The 21357-nt window shown below is 32.3% G+C and overlaps 4 protein-coding genes across 6 annotated transcripts; all 4 read left to right on the top strand.

Moving 5' to 3' along the window:
• Positions 1 to 2592: 2592 nt before the first annotated feature.
• LOC101500391 (uncharacterized) lies at positions 2593 to 6937 on the top strand. Its single transcript, XM_004510544.4, has 4 exons — positions 2593 to 2790; positions 3696 to 4249; positions 5330 to 6238; positions 6445 to 6937. Exons 1-4 carry the CDS (start codon positions 2611 to 2613, stop codon positions 6710 to 6712), a joined length of 1911 nt encoding a protein of 636 aa, XP_004510601.1. The 5' UTR covers positions 2593 to 2610; the 3' UTR covers positions 6713 to 6937.
• A 1999-nt stretch (positions 6938 to 8936) lies between these two features.
• LOC101500701 (uncharacterized protein C594.04c) lies at positions 8937 to 10946 on the top strand. Its single transcript, XM_004510545.4, has 3 exons — positions 8937 to 9269; positions 9451 to 9714; positions 10259 to 10946. Exons 1-3 carry the CDS (start codon positions 9027 to 9029, stop codon positions 10736 to 10738), a joined length of 987 nt encoding a protein of 328 aa, XP_004510602.1. The 5' UTR covers positions 8937 to 9026; the 3' UTR covers positions 10739 to 10946.
• A 2666-nt stretch (positions 10947 to 13612) lies between these two features.
• On the top strand, positions 13613 to 17311 carry LOC101501016 (probable inactive purple acid phosphatase 29-like). Of its 3 annotated transcripts, XR_012163825.1 has the most exons (6): positions 13613 to 14179; positions 14707 to 15101; positions 15440 to 15896; positions 16588 to 16695; positions 16776 to 16835; positions 17026 to 17311. XR_012163825.1 is itself a non-coding variant. In XM_012718670.3 (5 exons), exons 1-5 carry the CDS (start codon positions 13849 to 13851, stop codon positions 17058 to 17060), a joined length of 1326 nt encoding a protein of 441 aa, XP_012574124.1. In that variant the 5' UTR covers positions 13613 to 13848; the 3' UTR covers positions 17061 to 17311.
• Positions 17312 to 17830: 519 nt separating this feature from the next.
• LOC101506807 (probable inactive purple acid phosphatase 29) lies at positions 17831 to 21311 on the top strand. Its single transcript, XM_004510564.4, has 4 exons — positions 17831 to 18406; positions 19028 to 19422; positions 19893 to 20358; positions 21011 to 21311. Exons 1-4 carry the CDS (start codon positions 18103 to 18105, stop codon positions 21043 to 21045), a joined length of 1200 nt encoding a protein of 399 aa, XP_004510621.2. The 5' UTR covers positions 17831 to 18102; the 3' UTR covers positions 21046 to 21311.
• The last annotated feature ends 46 nt before the right edge of the window (positions 21312 to 21357 follow it).

Here is a 21357-nt window from a genome sequence, read left to right as displayed (position 1 = left end):
AATTTAGGTATTCCATTCATCTATATTTCCTCACATTCAAATCCTTTTGATTGAGCATGCAATGTAAACTTTTATGATAGTTGAATACTTCAAATTGTAATTTGGAGTAATAGTGACTCCAAATCTCGAGAGAGAGAAAACTACTACTCTAAATTCTAAATAACGAATCAGATAGTTCTGCTCATGTATCTTCAAGTGTCCTTTGAAGCATAATCCAATATCTTCCCATTCTACATCAACACACCTATCAAACCTTGTTTAGAAGTATTGCAACAGACCTCAAAAGGTTCAAATGAATATGAAAAATCAACATAGTTGTGAGAATCAATTTCTCTTTCAATTTCTAGAAACTTTATTCACATTTCGAATCCCACAAGAAAACATGATAATTCGTTGTCAAATGAGTCAAGCTAGGCGAGCTTATAAAATCATTAAATGAATCTCTTTGTATGGTTTCCTTATGATGTTGATGACGATAACAAATTTTTTATTTGTTTAGTATAAGAGATTCGTGTATCATAACTAGTTATCATAAATCTAACACCATAAGTCAATATTGGACGCCCCATTGGTGGTACAAGACCCAATTCTATGGGGCTTGAGTATGAGGCCTTCAAAGTTGATGTAAACTCTATGAATTTATGTTGGAAATGATGATGCTTTAATGGAAATTGATTGAAAATAATGATGACATTTATGAGAGCTAGTGTTGTTGTGAATTGATAAAAATAAAGAAGTCTCACATAAGAGGGATATCATACACTAGTAGGGTATATAAGGTGGATGTATGATACTTGGGGAGGGCCCCAAGGGGTACCTCAATTTTGTGAAGGAGGAAGAACGCAAGTAAATTGACCACCACACACGCGCGTGCGTTGCCGCTGCCGTCCGTCGGGCCCAACCTTGACTTTGGCTTTGGCTACGTGGTGTATTATTTTTTAGCATGTGAAAATTAATTATTTATTTTAATTAACTGAATGCTTGCGTTTTGTCTCTAATTGATACATTAATTTCGTAACTGCCCTCCACCGAGTCAACATTAAATATCTGATCCAGTCTTCCTTCCTGAATTTGTGCGTCTGTTTTTGTCCGATCAAAACCCTAATCTTTGGTCTCACATATCTGTTGTTGTCTGGTCAAAACTCAGAGTCAAAATCCTAAGTTTGGAGCGCACGTTTTGGGTGGTCAGCTATTTTGGAGCGCACGTTTCTAAGGTCAAATCTTGGAGCGCACGTTCTGATGGACCCCTGATTCTCTCAGATCCAGTTGCAGATTTTCCCTATAAATAGAGGGTTCTCCTCAGTTGGAAAAACACATCAAAAGCTCTTTGTATCTAAGGCTTTTTTCACTTCTCCCCTTTTTTACTTTTTCTTCTCTTTCTTTCGAGTGATCTTAGTGCCATGTTACGAGTAGCAGTCATTCGACTGCCATATTGAGGGTGTAATTCTAGAACGGTTTTTCTACGGTGCAGTAGAACTTCGATACATAGTATCTGAGCTGTTTTATCCCGAGGACTTCGTGGTTGATAGTCTGCTTTGCACAATTTGGGTAGTGCCTCGAAACGTCTTAAAGAGAGCGACCTAGTCCGCGACTCAACCCAGTAATATTTTCGGTGGCATAAATTATTTTTCATAAGGTTTTTCGAAAATCAAAAACAACAATTTAGATTATGAAACTCAAATTCAAATGACCAACACAAATGACTCAATTCCATGTAAGTCATATTATGATGACTTATTGAGAAGTGAAACCATGGGAACCAATTGAATAGAGAGTATGAGGTTGGCAATCGTTGATAAATTGATTCAGTGACCTTGATTTAATATATGCTTATGATATATCTAATGTTGGGTGTTTGATTATATTGTTGTCATTTCTTTGCTTGTATGCTTCGAAAAAGATTTCTCAATCATGCAACATCTATAAGTGATCATGGATGAAAACATAGAGTGTCTTAGATAGAGTTCTAGTTGGAGAGATCATGCGTGAATGTTGTGACACTTGTCCTTTTTCTCAACTATGATTGTGTTTATTGTTCGTTTAAATTCTGACCACGTGACATAAATTTCAAAAAATTTAGTATTACATGTTCAAAACATCATATGTTATTTTAGTTAATTTTGATTAACATTGGGGGGTACTCTTTATTAATAGATAATTTTAATAAAAAAATATATTTATTATAAACATATGTTTATTTAAAAATCTTTTTTTAAGCAAAATCAACAAATAAACAATTTCATGATAAATAGTGTCACATAGTCTAATTGATTAGATTAGTGAACTAGACCTTATACCTTAGTAATGTCTTTTGTTTAGATGGAATCACTAATCTAATCCTCAACTGCATTACAATCTCATGCAACTCCTAAATTGTAGAGATAGAATCATAATTGTAGTGCATGGTTAACAGCTTTCAGAAACCATTCATGAACAGTCCATAGAAAAATAAAGCCCATAAGGCCCAAAATGAAAGATAAATGATCCATTGGGCCATACTGAGTCCTAAGCCCACTTCAAACTGTTCTCCACACAAAAAAAAAGCTATTTTTCTTCTTCTTTTGTATTATATAACTCTGAAAATTCTTCATTTTCGGAACTCACAAAACGATGTCGGGTCGATTGGTGAAGAAGATTCTGAACAAACAACAACACTTTCCTCATCAACTCATCAAAGAAGAAGAAGAAGAAGATGATGAAAATGATGAGGAAGAAGAAGGTTCAACTGCACCTTCCTCAATCAACCCCTTCGATCTCCTCAACGACCACGATTCTGAACCCGAACACCAGGTTCTAAAAAATCAACCTTTATTTTGACCCTTTGGATTTAAGTTCTTTAATTCATACACCATTAAAATTTTCTAAGTGGGTTTTATTTTTATTAAGTTACAACTCAATTGGATTAGCTAAAAATTCTAACCTGGATTTTGTATTTTGAAATAGGGTCTGTTTCAATAAATAGTTTTTTTTTTTGGGTCAGTATGTATAAGCTATTTTCATAACAAAAGATAAAATAAAGTAAAACTATTTCCTGTTTTTATAAGCTATCATTGAAAGTTTATGAAAAATAAGCTGTGGATCGGTTATGGATATGTAATAAGTAGTTTTCATAAGCTATTGCATATGGTCTCTGAGTGTTTATGCTAATAGATAAGTCAATTTAAAAGACCCTAGGTATGAAACAAACAACTCATTAGTGAGGATTTTGTATTCAAGTTCAAGTTAGGGTCTTTAAAAAATGTTATTACCATTGAGTGTTATAGAGAGCTAGTTGAAGGACATCTTCTATTGCGCTACATTGTATATATTTTATTGTTTTTATTGTATGATGTGCGTTTGAATTTAATTCGGTTGTTTTGGTTTCACAATATCAATATTATCTAAACATACTTAAATTTAGATTTTAATATACATGTTGTATGTTATTAAATTAAAATTAAAATTTACATTAAAAAATGAATTGTGTTATTCATGGTAAAATTGTTTTCAGAAAAATGTCTGACCAAAATTGACAGTTAATTATGGTATAGGTGATATTGTGTCAATTGTTACGGTGTTATATTGATTTTACTAGAAATTTTTTGTTGGTGTTTTTAGCTTATGATAGAGTATTGGATTCTTGCTCATTCAAAAAAATGTGTGGAACTTGAATAGTATGTTTATTGTCCATCTTAACTTGGCTGTATTGATTGCAGGGAGATGAGTCCGCGGATGAAACATCGGTGAGAAATTATGATAACGAGGGGACATCCTCATTGAAAAATTCTGCTCAGGTTTCAACATCCAATCCGAAATCAAAGAAAAAGAAGAACAAGAAGAAGAAAAGCAAGGACAATGCTGTTGCCAGTAAAAGGGGAGGAGAAAAGGAATTGGACTTGATTCTAGAAGATTTGAATCTGAATGTGAACTCTTCAAGTGAGCAACATGTTTCTACTACAGAAGGAAAAACAGTGAATGTTAAGGACAAAAGTAAATCTGTTAAGCAGCATGATGTCTCCATATTACAAGTGGATCCGAAACATTTGAGTGCTGAAAATGAGCTGATAAGAATATTTGGATCGAAGGTTGTGAAATCATTTGAGAGTAGCAATCAAGCAAGCAGTTCTACTAGGCAGATGCGGGGGGTTAGGCGAGTACGCCATAATCTTAAGAAGGTTGTTCTTGTCACTCCAGCAAACACTTGGCTCCCATGTGATGATTCTTTGTCCATGGAGTTTCTTGAAATAAAGAACGGATATAACTACTTTAGGTACGGAACATGTTATCATTCTTATAGTGTTGACTGGTAATATTCTCTGCTTTTTTTTTTTTTTGTGATAAACCCCCCTCGCTCTTTACGTCTGCATGCTAAAGGCTAAGGACATAGTTGTAGTATCCTATCTTCAAAAGTGTATGTGTGCACCAATTAATTGAATCATATGAATATGCCGTAAAAATAAGCACATAAAAAAATAGTGTTCATTGGTGGGAAGACTCAAACATAGAACAAGCATAACAATAAAATCTTATCAAGAACTTTGAACAAACACAATGGTTCCAATTTAAGACCTTGAATAGAAAAGAATTGCCAAATGGCTGAATTTTAAACTATATCTTAGTTTTCAAATTTTATGTATAATTGTGAATTTATCTACTCAATACAAAAAATTGATGGTTGAATTGATGAAACTTAATGTCTGCAAAGAGGTAATTAAATGTAGTAACTAATAAACTATACAGGAGCTACTCTTTGGAATAAGTGAATAATCACCCTATATGTGTGTGTGTGTATTGCAGTTATACCGGTTAATAAATTTTTGTAAAATGGTTAGATAATTCAAATGTTGAATCATGTGATATTATCGTCATGATCATGTATACGAGGTTTTAGATAATTTAGACATTCATAGATATGCTATCTAATAGTGGATATCTGTTCTATTTTAAATAGCATATTATACACAAAAATAAAGTAGTGTGAGGAAATATCAATTAGTTAATGCTTAGTATGAATTTTATGTAAACATGATCTTCTTTATCAAAATCTTTAATCCAACGGTTGGATTGTATGAAGGGCATGCACGATTGAGTCCATTTGTTTCGACTTTTAGGTTTATGGTTAACAAGATTGAGATTAAGGCGATATTGGTTCTCAAGCTGCTTGGTTGATGATTATGTGCTTTATTAACGATGTTTGAAATTGAATACATCTTCTGTATTTTGTCTTCTGGTTTCCTACTTTAATCTCTGGATGAAGGTTTTTGAAATGTGAGAATCATAAATTATAACAAGAGTTGCATCTTTTCGAATCCTTTTTAACTACTGTTTAACCCCCTTTTTTACTATGTAGATATGTTCACTCGCCATCCTACTCTCAATCTCAGAGAGCGTTTGAAGGTGCCAAAGCAATTAATGACATAAATGGTATAGCGAGCATATTACAGCATCGTCCTTATCACGTAGATTCCCTCCTAACAATGGCAGAATATTTCAAAGTAGTCGGTGAACAACAGATGTCTGCAGATACTATTGCCAGGTGTCTGTATGCCCTCGAATGTGCATGGCATCCCATGTTCACACCACTGCAGGGTAATTGCCAATTGAAGTACAAACACGATACAAACAAACCTATATTCACAGCTCTTTTCACTCACATGAAAAATTTAGACAGGCGCGGCTGTCATAGATCTGCTTTAGAGGTCTGCAAATTGTTGCTTTCGCTAGATTCTGATGATCCCATGGGTGCTATTTTCTGCATCGACTACTTTGCTTTACGGTCTGAGGAGTATGCATGGCTGGAAAAGTTTTCTGAATCTTATAAAAGTGATAACTCCATTTGGTTGTTTCCAAATATCTCTTTTTCCCTTGCCATTTGTCGGTTTTACCTTGAGCGTGAGGCCTGCAAAGATGCTTGTATTGATTCTAAAAAGGCTTCTTCATCTGATCTTATGACACAAGCATTAATGCTTCATCCTTCCGTTATAAAGAAGCTAGTGGCAAAAGTACCATTGAAAGATCGCTCATGGACAGAAATTCTCAAGCATGCCTTTTTCCGATCGGATCAAACAGGAATTCTATCTCAAGATCACTTGATTAATATATATATTGAGAGAAATTATCTTATGTGGAGGCTTCCTGATCTGCAAAAACTTCTAAGTGGTGCTGCAAAACTAGTCATTGAAACCCTAGATAGTAATAAAAGTGAAGTTAATGATTGGGCTTGTGTCAGAAAAGAAGCATTTTCATCTGAGAAAAATGAGTAAGTGATTCTTTTTTTGTTGTCTTCATTTAAAAATATATCACTTTTACTTCTGTGGCATTTTTTTGTAGAAGTGAATATATATTTGAGCATAAGGGCTGTTTAGTTTGTGGAAACATTTCCTATTTTCATTTCTAAAAATATGTGTTCATTTTAACGTCTATGGGTCTTTAAGCAACTAAAATTTTCAATCTATTGCTTGTTAGGTATGGACATTTGTTGGTGTCTGATTTCTCTGATTCAGTAACAGCAATTCCACACGAAAATCTGCAACAATTTATGGGCATTCCCGGGATGGGGGAGGCTATACACGACGAAAACCAATTTGCTAATCCACAAGGCAATGGCCACGCACCTCGTGGTGTTGCAAATAGGAATGCATTAGCAGTCTTGTTTGAGTCGTTGCTACCGTGGGTAACTTACGAGGATAGGGAGGATGGTGGACCTGGTGACCACGAGCAAGACAATCAGTGATTCTGGATACAACTCAGCCTTCCTGCTCTAAAATCCTTTTTTTGGGAGTGTGTTGAACTCCATGATGAGATGTTTTTCTTGTACAGAGCGACGTTTAGGGAGCTTGATAGTTGTCAGCCATCTAGATGCAATATAAATGGCCATATAGTTCTGTAGTGTTTAATTTGGGGGATATTGATGTTAAATGTTACACCTTTTTCCATTATGAATTTCTCTACTTTGATATACTTGTGAATTTTTTCAGTACTATTGTTTAATCATGTACTGTCACATTAAGAGTTTTATTATGGTAGTAATAACTGCCTGAGAGGTCAAATACTCTTCTTTATGATGATACAATAGTGCAATTGGGTGATTATGTAAAAAGGAAAGCAATATTAGATCAATGGCAAGCTATAATATGTATATAATTCTTTATTCATGGCAAGCTTTATAAAGTAACTGCAGAAAGGCCACTCATTCAACAAGCTGGCCTAGGCATATAAATGAATAATAAACACTGACATGGCCTTCTTGTGTATGGACATTCTTTTCTTTTCCTTCTTTCTGCAAATATTGAGGGGATTTAGGACAGGTTACCCTCCAAAAACTATAGAAGCAAGGTGGGGTGTGTGGTGTGGGGGGCACGTTTAGGATCAAGCTTATACGATAAAGTTATCATGTGAGAGGATTCTAATTTATGATTAGAGGCACAACAATATAAGCCGCAAACATCATTACAACAATACAAGCATTATTGTATTGTATAGTAAAAACTCATAGCATAGTAAAAAAAACATTATTCTACTAAAATTATTTTATATTGGTTTGAATTTTGGAATAATTACTATTTGTTTCGGAGTGGACTCTAACCCAAAATCAATTGGACTCAAGCGCAAAATGGATTTTGACATATCTCACAAATCCATCTGACTACGACGCAAAATATCAGTGTATTCACATCACAGTCAAACACGTCTCCATGATCAAATCTTTGTTGTATGATCAAACATCACACGACCATTTGTGAATATTGTTGAGGGTCTCACAACGACCTAACCGAGTACATCATCAATTAATTTTTCCTATATAACCTCACCAACTTTAATTGCAACGTACATAACTCATTCCTACCTAAAATACCTCTCACCCCCTTTAATTTTTAATGACTTAAGTGTCAAAGTATTTATAAATACATCCCACTGAAAATTATTCTGTTGTATTCTGTCATAACTAATTGACCCGAACCATCATCAAATTTCTCCTTCAAATCAATGTTAATATAAACCAATGAAGTGATCTTAATTTCTCAATATACGCTCTATTTTCCCCTTTTAAATAAATAAATGGAATTGAATAACTTAGTTGTGGGCGCATAGAATCACCTAATCATATTGTGTGAGACAATGGATTATTTAGCTGATCATTTCAACAGGTGAGTGTGGCTGTATGTGGGAAGCCACAAGCAGAAAGTGTATTGTGATGATAATTAAACCTTCTTCTACATTGCCACTTGTCATTTGAAGGTTTGTGTCTTTTTCCACTTTAGGAGGGGACATTTAGATTAAGTCGAGTAAAATAGATCATTTTTTTCTTCCAAAGTAGGATAAATAAATTAATCAATAAAAAGATAGATGAAGATTTTGAAGATTTGTTCAAATAATAACTAAAGATTTAATTTCTATGTGATAGTTATTAAACATACATCTAATCATATTTTACTATTTAAATGTTTTTCTAAATATTTTAGAAAGTAATAGTATGACACAACCCAATGTTGAAATATAATTGAATGTTAGATGCTTTTACTATACTATGGCAACAAAATTAATTTGCCTCGTAATAAACCCTATCTTCTAATTAGAAAAATGGTTAATATTTTCCTTTCATTGTTTAAAAATACCATCCACTTCAGATTCATTCTCCTTATTCATTAGTAAACTTTCAACTATCAATGCTTGTGTATGCTTTCTCAAAAATATTATAAGCAAAATCAACTGTAATTTTTTGGAATAAAATATAACCAAATATCAACTTCTTCCCTATTTTATTAATGACATTTTTTAAAAAATACTCCTAGTTAATTTTAATTTTTTTTTTATTGCCCATGAACCAATTTATTAGTCATCATGATAATTTAGACAATACATTTAATTTTTTTAATTGAAATTGTATAAACTAAATGTGATGAACTGCTCTTTTTTTTTTAATAAATGTAAATATGATTAAAGGTAATCAAAGTAGAATTTTGGTGGAAGGAATATGAAGTTTGAAATTTGTGACCTATAAAATTAGAACTCAACAAGTTTCAAACACTCAACACATTGAAGAAACAATGTCTTGTAGTAGAAATTTGAAGAACGCTATCATAGCATTATTGGTTCCTTTTCCCTCAATCATCTTCTATCTCACATTCCTTAACCACTATCACTCCGCAATTAACACAAATAACACTTCTTTTTCGTCAACCCTATGGACATGGTGCTATCACCACCCTCTCCTCTTTGCCAATGCTCTCTTCTTCATCAATGTCAATCTCCTCTTTTGGCTCATTGGCCAATTCCAATCTAGTCACTGGGTACACACAATTTCAATTTTTAATGAATCATTGATTTTGTCTTTAAAATTGTATAAAGTTATCAAATTTAGTACTTGAATTTGAAAATCTTTGATCATATTATCGTTTTGATTGAGAATTTTGAATTTTTCTTTGTGGGTATGTTTAAAGTTAACAACTTTTGTTGTTAGTGATGATGCAGATGATTGATCCATATTGGACAGTGATTCCTGTAATGCTTGTTCATTACTATGCAACTCACCCTTTGGCTCAATATGATTTGTGGAGGTCTAAGATTGTGATTTTATTGACTTGGGTTTGGAGTATTAGACTCACTCATAACTACTTTAGGCGTGAAAATTGGCAATGGGGTGCAAGAGAAGATTGGCGTTTCACTGAGATGAGTCAACAGTATGGAAAACAATGGTGGTGGATTTCATTCTTTGCTGTTTATCTCTCCCAACAGGTTAGTTTTTTTCAGTTTGATTGAACCCCTTTAACCTGTTTGATGAATTGCCTGATATGACACATTAAATCTAATGGCTGCTCAGACATCTCCGAGATTAGGCTGTTTCCCGTCTAACACGTGTCAGCGTTTGATACTTGTACGACACTCGTATAACACTGACAACTCAGACAAGTGTTCTAAAAAAAACTTTTTTTTTCTTTCCTTCAATACATCTTAGACACATCTATTGAGGTTAAAGATGTGTTGAAGCAATGATGATCAATGAGGGGTTAAAGATACATCAGTTTTAGCTTTTTGGTAGTAGATGGATGAATGAAGGTGAAAGACTATCATATCTTATTTTAGAACTTTTTGTAATGAAAAAAGTTGTTTAATTTAGATGGACATACATATTTTGATTCAAAGAAATTGAATATAACTACATGTGTTGGTGTCGGTCGCCGACACATGTTGGACACCGAGCCTGTTGATGGCGGTGCTTCATAGATTTCTTGTTTGGTTTAATTGTTGTGTCATTGAAAATGGTTTTTTGTTGTTGCAGATGTTTTTGATTGGATTGTCCCTTCCTTTATATGTTGTGCACTTTGTCAATAAGCCTTTGAGTATCATGGACTTGGTGGCTATTGTTGTTTCTTTAAGTGGCATTGTTATAGCACACTTTGCTGATACACAACTCCATGACTTTATGAGTAGAAACAACAAGCTGAAAGAGCTTGGTAAACCTGTAGTCCCTTTACTTGACAGTGGCTTGTGGTATTACTCCCGGCACCCGAATTACTTCGGCGAACAACTCTGGTGGTGGGGACTAGTTGTGTTTTCATGGAACCTAGGACATGGATGGACCTTTGTTGGTGCATTGGTTAATACCCTGTGTTTGGCTTATGTGACTTGGCTTGTGGAGGACAAAATGTTGAAAAAAGAGAGTAGAGCTGAGGCATTTAGGCTTTATCAGAAGACAACTTCAGTTTGGATACCTTGGTTCAAGTCATTTCCTTCACAAGTTAAAAATAAGAATGCTTGATGTTTTTCTGTGCAATGGTTGGTTTTTGTAAAATTGTCATCTTGGTATTCTATTAAGTGTTGTATTGTTTTTCTTTTTTCTTGTTTTGTTTAAAGGAATCATGATTAGCATGTGTTCAAGACAGGTAGGTCGTTGTTATATTGTACAAATCTTTTATGTATCTGCTAGGATTGGTATTATATATTGGATTTGGATTTCACGCGCTAAATGTGTCACTGGTTTATTAATTTTGCGCATCTTATTTAAAATTAACGGTAAAGATTATTTAATGAATATGTAATTTTAGTTGATCAATCCCAAGTTAATATGTGTAACTGCGTGTTTCTTTAATTGCAGATAATTCAGATCTATTCATGAGTGCCTCTAAACACTCAATTTTAACTATTGAATAACCATTTAATAAATTTAACAAATGCAACCATTAGAACTATGGATGTTTTAATTTTTCATCTAAAAAACTAATGAATTGTGAGTTGTGACTAACGTACAATTTGAATCTCTTAACTATTTGATTAGAGATTCTGTTATCCGATACAGTACCTTTAGAAAAACATTTATCGAAAGAGCTCAATCATATATAAATAAATTACAATTAGTTCAAAAGATTAATCTCTATTATTATATGCGCAAATAGCTTTTAGTTAAAAAAAATAAACTGTAAAGGTAAAAAATGAACTGGATCTTCAAATAGCCATTTCAAATCCCCTATCATAAGTAACTCAACCTTCATCCCAAAGGTCAAAAATCTCATTTCTAAGGTAAATAATAAAATAAGAAATATTTGTTACTGTAAAAAAATTTTAAATGCTTACAATTTTTCTAAAATTTTGTTTGACATGGACTTTGAAATCATCCTAATGCTTTATATTTCTTCTTCTTATTATTATTATTATTAAAATTATGAATGGGTAAGTGCTCATATTAATTAGCCATAAGTTTTGAATTGATTAAGATTTGACTTTACTTTATATATTGATTATTGATATAAGACATTTTATATTTTGAATCCGTCTGAATCATCATATCATATTATTAAAAATATTTAATTTTTATTATAATTAAATCACAGTTTTATCATAATTACTTTCACTAACAAAATTAAAGGATGTACATATAATTCGAGTGACTTGCTTACGTCATTTGATTCCAAATCACAGTTGAGCAGACCTATGGTGGATTTTAGTATGGAGTACATTGATTGTGTTTTTCTTTTACAACATTGATTGTTGTTTTATTGTACTTAAATTCACAAGTGACACAAAGTAGAGGAGCATACTTATGAAGGTACTGAGGTAGGTGATGTATTAAATATGACAAAACCAACTTTGATACTTTTGTCGATTATGGTAAGTATCCATTTATAAGTCGGCAAATAAGTATGTTCTTTTCTTCACACAAGCTTTTGTCCCTCGTCTACAAAGTAATAATGAAATAATAGAACAAAATTTTTAAAAATTATTTTAATAAAGATATAATATTAAGAGTTTAATATAAAAATTTTTAAGAAGAGTTTTGAGGATAGAAAGAAGATAGAGAGTAAAATATTAAAAAAAAGAAAAAGTAAGGTTGAGAAAAAGAATTGATGATTGGAGAGTGTGTGTAGAGAGATTTGGTGGAGAGGATCCAAATCATACTCATAATTAAATCAAAAGAGTTGAAAAGCTGATCACTTCTTTATCTTAAAAAAAAAAAGAGAGATGAATAAAAATTGAGAAGTTTTAAAATGGAGCAATTAAGTTTTAAAATTGAGAAGTTTTAAATATAATAGATATATCAAAAACTGTAATTAAGTTTAACGTATATAAATATATAAATGCTATATCTTATTTTGTATAGCCTAATTTACTTCCAATTATACCCTTCATAGTTTTTTAATGTTTAAATTCTTGTAGAACTAGTAACTGAAAAGTTGGAGTAGGGACCTAAGAAATAATATGAAATTGGTTACCATAATTAAAAAATCAAATGTGGTTGAATAATCTTCTTAAATACACCATTAATTTAAAAAAAATTAAATTATAAAATATCGTTCGATTTATATTTCTGAAATAAAATTTTCAATATAATAAATTTATTTTTTATGTTCTTAATTTATTATAGTACATATATCAGTTCTTAATTCTTATCATAGAATTTCTAACAATACATTTAATGGATAAATCATCAACTAATTACACAATATTTAGAAAAGGATATAAAAAATATTTTATAGATTCAGAAACTAAAAATTATTTTATAAATTTAAAAACTAATTTAAAATATACATATTCTTAAAATCTAAATTGTGATGACCCGTAAAATCAAAGATGATTTTAGTAATTTATGAAGAAAAAAACGGTTTCTTTAAGTGGCAATATAAATATGCAAAACCATATAAAAGATATTTTTGTTTCAAAATAAAAGACCTACTCTACGAAATGTATGTGTATTATATGCATCGGAATAATTATTATGTTGTAAAAAAAATTTAGACACACTGTTTAGAAATATATATAAAAGAATTACAAAAAATAATAATGAAAAATGTTGATATATATCCTTAAATATTATTAGTATATTAAAGATAACTTTTTTATTAAAATTATTTATTATTTATTTTTGAATATTATTTATCTTATTTGTTGAAGATATAATTAGAATAATTAATATGCGTCTTTAAAACACATGTTACAATGATCCAATAATAATAATAATAATAATTAAATGATGTATAATTTAAAGACAATTAAAAGAAATACAAGTGTTTTATTTAATCCAAACAGTCCAAATTCTCGTGAATTGCTCGGTATCATATCACGTATAATTCCCCCTGCAGATGCCAGTTGGCACATGCTTATTATTACATTGAAATTTGAACCAATAATCTCTGAACTTTATCATCATCAACTAGACAAAGACATATCCAACATTAATATTTTTGTTTCTTGTTTCTTGTTCCCTTTACTATAACTAAGCAAATTATGTTTTGTCTTCTTTTTTCCTCAACGAAACTACTTTAATAAATTTCCTACTTTCCTCATAAATCAACATTCATAGATATAGCCCACAGACCCCAACTCAACAAGTTTTGATTTTGATCAGTGTTGGTCACTGGAATTCCCAAAACAGTGATGATTTTGAGTAAAAGATTTGTTTTTGACACTAATAAGAATATGTGTATGAATTTCATGATTTTAATGGTGATGGTGTCATGGTTTTGGTTAATTCCTGCTACATCGTCATCATCACTACCACAACAACAAGAGAATCAGAAGCTGAGGTTTGACCAAAATGGAGAATTCAAGATATTGCAGGTGGCAGATATGCACTATGCTGATGGAAAGAACACACTTTGTTTAGATGTTCTTCCTTCTCAAAATGCTTCTTGTACTGATCTTAATACTACTGCTTTCATTCAAAGGATGATCCTTGCTGAGAAGCCTAATCTTATTGTCTTCACTGGTATGCTACCATTCAATATTTCTCCAATTTTTTGTTCTATTTTCTTTTTGCTTTTTCTTGTTTTAGGAACAAGGGACTCTTTCCAATTTATTCTTATATGTGGGAATGTTTTTTTTATTTTGTTCACAATGTTTAGTAAGTGAGAAGAACATGTTAATATGTTTTGTTATTGGGGAAATAAACACCTTTTCTAAAATTGCTGTAGTTTTGTGTTATCAAGGCACATTTTTTTAAAATAATTTTACTTCAAATAAATATTGTGAACACTATTTTCAACTCATTATGTTTCACTTTACATTTATGACTCAAATTTTATAAAAATGGAGGGAGTAGCATGATGTTGTACCAGTTACTTGTAAATGGGTGGAAATGAAATGAATTGTAGTTAGCTTAGAACTATAGTATATTTTTAGAACTTGTGAATTATGTAATAATATTTTGCACATCAAAGCAAGTTACAATTAAAAGTGTCTTGGATTGTTAATATGAGATAAACTATTGTGCACATTTATTTTGTGGTGTGATAGGAGATAATATCTTTGGGTTCGACTCCTCGGATTCGGCTAAATCAATGGATGCTGCCTTTGCTCCCGCAATTGCATCAAACATTCCTTGGGTGGCTGTTTTAGGAAACCATGACCAAGAAGGATCACTCTCTAGAGAAGGGGTGATGAAATATATTGTCGGTATGAAAAACACTTTATCTAAACTCAATCCTCCTGAAGTACACATCATTGATGGTTTTGGGAACTATAACTTGGAGGTTGGTGGTGTTCAAGGCACGGTCTTTGAAAACAAATCAGTCCTCAATCTGTACTTTCTTGACAGTGGAGATTATTCCAAAGTTCCTGCAATTTTCGGTTATGATTGGATCAAGCCCTCGCAGCAACTTTGGTTCGAGCGAATGTCTGCGAAGCTTCGGGTACTGTCTCATCTGTTCATTATCTTATCTAGCTATATTTTATTTTACTAGAGTATGATATATCCGTAAGTTGTTTTCTGCTTATTCTTATATGCCCTTAGGAATAACTTATCAAAACAGCTTATAGATTATATGAAAACAGTTTAACTTTATTTTATCTTTTGTTATAGAAATGGCTTATACGTGTAGTCCATATATGATAAGCACTTATATCCTTGTACTATAAACACTTAATTAAGTTGTTTATCCAAACAATCCTTATTATACACATGGCTTGTTTTTCTGTTTTTCCCCTGTTAAAATTAATGTTGAGCTCTTGATCTTTCTTTATTATGCAGAAGGCGTACATAAAAGGACCAGTGCCTCAGAAAGAAGCTGCTCCTGGTCTTGCATACTTTCACATCCCTTTGCCAGAATATGCTAGTTTTGATTCGTCAAACTTCACAGGTGTGAAAATGGAACCTGATGGCATTAGTTCTGCTTCGGTGAACTCTGGTTTCTTCACTACCTTGGTTGAAGCAGGAGATGTGAAGGCAGTTTTCACCGGCCATGATCACCTCAATGACTTTTGTGGAAAGCTAATGGATATACAACTTTGTTATGCTGGAGGGTTTGGATACCATGCTTATGGAAAGGCTGGATGGTCTAGGAGAGCAAGAGTGGTGGTAGCAAGCTTGGAGAAGACAGACAAGGGAAGTTGGGGAGATGTCAAGTCGATTAAATCATGGAAACGCCTCGATGATCAACATCTCACTGGAATTGATGGTGAGGTCTTATGGAGTAAGAGCTTCCGCGGTAAGATATCTTTCTTGTAATGCTTGGAATAATACTCTTTTTTCTATGCTCTTAAATTATGCTATAGATTCAAAAGGATGAAATCTATCTCTAGAAACTATAAAAAAAATCCTGTTGGCCATAAACAAAACATGTTAGGAAAATGAAAAATTAGGGAAAACAAATATGTACACAATGAATTTTTTAAACTATATCTGAGATATTAAGTATGGCTCATATTCTCTGATACGTGGGTAGACGTTCGAGCATAGTGTATGGTCAGGGGTTGTAATCTAAACCGTAGTATTTACACACAACTTGTACTCTGTAACCCTAAGCATTGCATAATAGAAAAGTACAAAGACACTGTTGTCGAGATACAGTCACAATTGGCTGAACTTCGTGATCAACCATTGTGTTTTTGTGCTTTTATTTATCTGTTTACGTTAGAGCCATACTTAATAGCTATTCTAACAGATATATATTTGCTGACCATATTAAAAATGAAAATCATTATGCTTTAACATCAACACAAGGGAGATAGGTAAATGTGAGAAAATGTTGTACAACTTGAAGCTTTAGGAAATTAGAAAAGCAATATTAAGAGTATATTCTGAGTTTTAAAAGTGTGTTAGTATGGTTGATTAAACTATAATGGAGAAAGATGAATGTAAAAGTAGATGCTGAGGTTGTATACACTCTTCCTCTTTAGATTATGAAATGCTTGATTTGAAGGCTCAGATTGTGCTAAAACCGGAAGAGAAGAACAGAACCACAATTGCACATAAGTTCATGAATTGGGAGGAAAAGTTCTGCCAAGGTAGGATAAAATTGAACAATTGCTATATGATTGGAATTTCTTTTGAGGAAACCTTCCATGAAAGTTAACCATGTTTGTAGTGTGATGGCACAGTGGATAAAAGGTTCAATGATCTGTGGCTCATGTTCATCATGTACTAAGTACTATTACATTTCTTTCTTCTTCCATATCTATGGCAATGCCTCAATGTTCATGTCCTTCTCTTCCTTGCTTATGTTTGTTTAATGTATATAATAATATAATTTATATTTGTATGACATTTGTGTTACATGGTTGTTTTTTATTTCACGTTATCCTTGGATTAATGGTTTGCTTTGGCTTTCATTACAGGAAACCATGGCAAAAATCAAATTGGTGGAAATTGAGAATTTGAAAGTGATGCTGCAAGCAAGTGTTGGGACTTGGTATTCACATCATAGTTACTTTATTTTGGAATATGTAATGAGTTGCTATACAAACTTTTATTCATATAAAATGGAAACTCTGATATACATAGCATCTAATTCAATACTGAAATAGAAGGATGGAGATTACAAAGGAAGGAATAGAAGGATGAAGGTTACACTCGTTATTATTTCTAAAATATTTATTGTTTAAATATATTTTTTATCCTTTATCTTGTAATCGTTTTGGTTTTTTATCTTTTTTTAATTCATTTTCGCCGTTTATGTTTTATAAAGGGATGAATGTTAGTCTTTTCACAATGAGGTTTAATCATATGCAATCTTAACAATGAATAGGCGAAAATACTAAGAAATAAACTACTTTTATTTTAAAGAGTTTACAATTGTTTCAAAGTATACAAGGAAGTGTAGAAATTGTATAATGGTTGTGTCAAATGAGGCCACACAGTGTATAAAAGCATCCACTGTGTATTGATTATGTTGCCACGCAGCGTATTGAAATGAAAATCAAAAGAGATAAAATTGTGAGACAATAATTATGCAGAGTAAAAATGAATGTAAAATTAAGAACAAAGAGATAACACTGCGAGAAAATTGATTGTAATATTTTCAAATCAGCACAATTTATAGAAAAAAAATTATATGTAAAAAAAAAAGGTAATATTTGTTCTCTATACAAAAAACGATAACATTTTTCATTAAGTATACTATCATTTTTTTATTCAACTTATGTCAGTAAGAAACTTCTGATGAATGCATCTTCAGCAAAGAATGTTAAATACCATGTTGGCATACTCCAACTTACAACCACCGAAAAGTTGGATTGTCCTTTGAAGAACCGCTAAAATATCTCCATTGGAGGTGGCCTAAGGGCACAGTTTAAGAAATCAAAAATAATTTTTTTGGGTTAAATGCATTACTCCTAAGACAATTTTTTAATTTTGAAAGAATTAATTGAACACACAACCTCCAAAATAATTTTGATTTTGACATCAACAGGAAAATGGGTATGAGTTTCATGGTTTTGGTTGTGACGGTGTCATGGTTTTGGTCAATTTCTACTACTTGTGTCTTGGCAGCAAAACAAGCTTACATATCACCTCAACAAGAGAATCAGAAGCTGAGGTTTGATCAAAATGGAGAATTCAAGATATTGCAGGTGGCAGATATGCACTATGCAAATGGAAAGAACACACTTTGTTTAGATGTTCTTCCTTCTCAAAATATTTCTTGTTCTGACCTTAATACTACTGCTTTCATTCAAAGAATGATCCTTGCTGAGAAGCCTAATCTTATTGTCTTCACTGGTATGGTATCATGCAATAATTGTCTGATTTTTTGTCTTTTTTTCCTTTTCCTTTTTCTTTTTCTTTTTGCTTTTTGTTGTTTTAAGAAAAAGGGAATCTTCATAATTTATTCTTACAGGTGGGAATGTTTTCTGATTTTGTTAACAATATTTAGTACCCTATTTGGTTTTTTAGTATAAGTGAGAAAAACATGTGAATATGTTTCGGTATTGAGACAATAAACACTTTTTCTTACTAATCAAAGACAAATACACCATCTGTTTCTAAGTGACTGTAGTTTTGTGTTTTCAAGACACTATTAATTTTCTCTATAATTTCATCTGTGTATACTATTAATTTTCTCTGTAGTTATAAAGATGATTAATTCTCAATGGTTAATAAGGATATAATTTTATAAAATTGTTGCGCACATTCATATTCATTTATTGGTTTTTGTGGAAAAATCTTAAACGACAATCATTTAGAATTAGAGGAAGTAGCATGCCATTGTGCCAGTTACTTGTAAATGGATGGAAATGAAATTGAATTGGACTTGGCACTATATTGTTTTGGAAATTGATTTACTTCATCATCTTTTGCACATTTAAACAAGTTACAATTACAAGTTTCTTGGTGTAACAGGAGATAATATCTTCGGGTACGATTCCTCGGATTCGGCTAAATCAATGGATGCTGCATTTGCTCCTGCAGTTGCATCAAACATTCCTTGGGTGGCTGTTTTAGGAAACCATGACCAAGAAGGGTCACTCTCTAGAGAAGGAGTGATGAAACACATTGTTGGTATGAAAAACACTTTATCTAAACTCAATCCTCCTGAAGTACGGATCATTGATGGTTTTGGGAACTATAACTTGGAGGTTGGTGGTGTTCAAGGCACTGAATTTGAAAACAAATCAGTTCTGAATCTGTACTTTCTTGATAGTGGAGATTATTCTAAAGTTCCAACGATTCCTGGTTATGATTGGATCAAACCTTCACAGCAACTTTGGTTCAAACGAACGTCTGCGGAGCTTCGGGTACTACTTCATCTATTCATTATCTTATCTAGCTATATTTTATTTTACCAACAATACATTTGATTCAAGATTAGCTTAGTGTCTCTTTGTCGTTTAGTAGCTGCTTATGATTAGAAGTTTCTTTGAAGGTCTGTTTGAATTGACTTTTTTGAATATATCTACTGATATAAGCTATTTGAGACTATTTGAGAAAGCTTATGAAAATAGCTTATGACATATCTATAAGCTATTTCCAGTTTATTTCCATAAGTCTTCCAGAATAGCTTATGAAAACAGTTTTATTTTATTTTATCTTTTGTTATAGAAATAGTTTATACATATGCACTTATTTGATAAACACTTATACTATAAATGCTTAGTTAGGTTATTTATCCAAACAAAGCCTAAATCTTTATTCAACATGTGGCTTACTTTTCTGTTTTTCCATTGTTAAAATTAATTGAGTTCTTAACTCTTTCTTTATTCTGCAGAAAGTATACATAAAAGGACTAGTGCCTCAAAAAGAAGCTGCTCCTGGTCTTGCATACTTTCACATCCCCCTGCCGGAATATGCTAATTTTGACTCATCAAACTTCACAGGTGTGAAAATTGAACAGGACGGCAATAATGGCATTAGTTCCGCTTCTGTGAACTCTGGTTTCTTCACAACTTTGGTTGAAGCAGGAGATGTGAAGGCAGTTTTCACCGGCCATGATCACATCAACGACTTTTGTGGAAAGCTAATGGATATACAACTTTGTTATGCTGGAGGGTTTGGATACCATGCTTATGGAAAGGCTGGATGGTCTAGGAGAGCAAGAGTGGTGGTAGCTAGCTTGGAGAAGACAGATAAGGGAAGTTGGGGAGGTGTCAAGTCAATTAAATCATGGAAACGCCTCGATGATCAGCAACTTACTGGAATCGATGGTGAGGTCTTATGGAGCAAGAGCTTTCGCGGTAAGATGTCTTGTAATGCTTGGAATAATACTCTTTTCTATGTTCTTAAAATTATTATCTGAGTTTAGAAGCTGTGTTACAACAAATCAGTAATCCGCAATTGGAACAAGATGAATGTAAGAAGAGATGTTGGGGTTGTGTATCCTCTTCACTTAAGATTCTGAAATGCTTGATTTGAAGTCTCAGATAGCGCGCTAAAACAGGAATTAAAGAACATAATCGCCAATTGCACATAAGATCAAAATCACAAATGTGATTTGTAATGTGAAAGTTCGTGAATTGCAAGGAAAAGTTCTGCCAATGTAGGATAGAATAGAACGATTGTTATATGGTTGGAATTTCTTTTGAGGAAATCCACCATGGAAATTCTATACTCTAAGGAAACTTATTGTTAGTATGAAAATAGAGTCAGTTGAAGATAACAAGAGGTAACTTTCTCTATAGTATGGATATGCACAAGTCAAAGGTTGTAGTTGGATGACAGAGTTGACAAAAGGTTCAAGATTAGTGGCTCGTGTTCATCACTGTGAACATAATGTTGCTTATGTTTGCTTCATTTATATGTGTATGACATATGTGTTACTGTTACATGATTGTTTTTTATCTCATGTTATCCTTGGATTAATGGTCTATTTTGGTTTTCATTATACAGAAAACAATGGCGCAAATCAAATTGGTGGAAATTGAGAATTTGAAAGTGATGCAGACAAATGTTGGTATCCACATATTTTGGAATTTAATGAGTTTCTATACAAATTTTTATTCACGAAAATTGGAAACTCTGATATATAGCATGTAATTCAATAATGCAATAGAAGGCTTATTATTACAAAAGAAAGAATAAACTGAAGTTCATTATTGTGGTGTGATTGTATGCCTGTGAAATCGCATACTCTATGCACAGCTTACTTGCAGAATGATTTCATTAATTTGAAGTTTTTTTGAGTAAGGCCTCACAAGAGTCACAACCAAATAGAATTTCAACATGGTGCTTCTTTG

Source organism: Cicer arietinum, chromosome 7 (genome assembly GCF_000331145.2).
Source record: "Cicer arietinum cultivar CDC Frontier isolate Library 1 chromosome 7, Cicar.CDCFrontier_v2.0, whole genome shotgun sequence".
NCBI classification, from domain to species: Eukaryota; Viridiplantae; Streptophyta; class Magnoliopsida; order Fabales; family Fabaceae; genus Cicer; species Cicer arietinum.
The sequence above is the reverse complement of the archived record's forward strand: the minus strand, read 5'-3'. Positions and strand labels throughout refer to the sequence as shown.